The sequence below is a fragment of the Etheostoma spectabile genome, chromosome 23 (assembly GCF_008692095.1).
Source record: "Etheostoma spectabile isolate EspeVRDwgs_2016 chromosome 23, UIUC_Espe_1.0, whole genome shotgun sequence".
In the NCBI taxonomy this organism is placed as follows: Eukaryota; Metazoa; Chordata; class Actinopteri; order Perciformes; family Percidae; genus Etheostoma; species Etheostoma spectabile.
In genome coordinates, this window is record NC_045755.1 from 2,472,425 (window position 1) to 2,474,109 (window position 1,685).

The 1,685-nt window shown below is 41.8% G+C and overlaps 1 protein-coding gene across 5 annotated transcripts in view; it reads left to right on the top strand.

Moving 5' to 3' along the window:
- Positions 1–1,685, top strand: part of LOC116673407 (anoctamin-4) — an 88,545-nt gene that overhangs the window by 39,219 nt on the left and 47,641 nt on the right. For all 5 annotated transcript variants that reach the window (XM_032505727.1, XM_032505728.1, XM_032505731.1 and 2 more), the window contains one exon: positions 525–725. In XM_032505727.1, coding sequence (XP_032361618.1) covers positions 525–725 — 201 coding nt within the window. The remainder of the gene's footprint in view (positions 1–524; positions 726–1,685) is intronic.

A 1,685-nucleotide genomic window follows, 5' to 3' on the forward strand; every position in this document is an offset into this window, starting at 1 on the left:
CAAAGGAACAGGAAATGAGGAAGGGGGCAAACACTTTTTCACACCACTGTACTTTATTCATCCCAAAGGAAATTTTAGGCATCCAGTTGCAAGACAACCATAACACAACAAACACATATACACTCATATATCAAACATACATAAGAAAAAATAAAAATCACTCACAGAAATGCATTGACCTGCCTAGTGTAGTGGACAGTAAGTTTGTGCGTGAAAGGTTTCTAAAAGTACATTTTCACCGCTTAACCCCACTGCCCTTACACAGTGAAACCACCATGCTGCATCAGTAATGGTTGGTCAAGACAAAGACTCTGTCAATACATTAGCTGCTGTCAGAGTTCACTGTGATTACTTTAAAAAAAAAGTTGTTCTCTTTCTATTCTGTCTTATTCTGTCAATCCGTATCGTTTAAGAGCAAGAAATAGATCACTAAAGACAAGAAGTGCCAGAGGGTTACTTGATTTAGAAAGGCTTCGAAACATGAAGAAACAAAGTGTCATGGGAAAGTTCTCTGTGTCCTCTAGGAGTGAGTTTGTCTCTACATGGGTCTGAGCCCCAGCGGCGGAGCCCCCACCAACGCAGAGTCCCGCTGCAACCCTCGGCCTCAGGCTACCAGGCAGCGGACAGACCTCTCGCCTTCCCCTCCACTGGGAAGGCGGACATCATGGAGGAATCCTCTTCTCCAGCCGCAGACTCCAGCACTCAAGACGACGTGCCCCCCGTTGGTGAGACTCTGTAGGGCTTTCTTTCCATTTAACAACAGTGTGTGTGTGTGGGTGTGTGTGTGTGTGTGTGTGTGTGTGTGTGTGTGTGTGTGACTGGGCAGTTTGATGTGAGCGCACCGTTTTCAAAAATGGTGTTGTGCTGGATGTGGTTGCAGGCTATGCTGGCTGCCATGGATACAATACATACACTTGTTGGATATTTGGGTTAACATTATAAGTCTTTTTACAATAAAACTGATATTATCACACACACACCACACACACACACACACACACACACACACACACACACACTGTTCTATACTGTGTTCCGTAGTCACATTGGATTAATTCTGATTCCTATGTACCTTGCATAATAAAACAGTAACAGACAGTAAACTTCTTATTGAGAGATTTTAATCCACATTGCAAAATGTCATGCCACCAATTTGACATCACCGCTAATGTTACAGCTCACAGGTACGTTAGCTGGTCCTCTTCTGCTTAAAAGGAAGTGATTCCTCCCTTGCTAATGATGAACACAACCAAAAGCTACTAATAGCTCTTACTTGTTAATAATGTATTCATCCTGATACATGTGTTGTCTCTCAAAACAATTTGTGATACCTAGCCTGAATGTTAGAGCAACAAACAACAAATAAATCTGTCTACTATTTAATAGCTCTGTCCACCTTTTGTGAAGTGCCTTGTGTTTTTCTGTCCAAATGGTGGCTGAGGCCTAGTCCACATGTACACAGGTATGTTTTAAAATGAAGCTTTTTGTGTTTAAGCCTTCTCGTCGACACGCAAACTGCGTTTTACGTCACTAGAAAAGACTTTCCAGACCCTTTGTTTTCAGTGAGTTTGAATTTAATTTAATTTATACTCTTTATTGATCCCCTATGGGGAAATTACAAATTACACTCTGTTGTTATTACACACAGGTGAAATACACACACAGGCTCAGGTCCTATACATGCA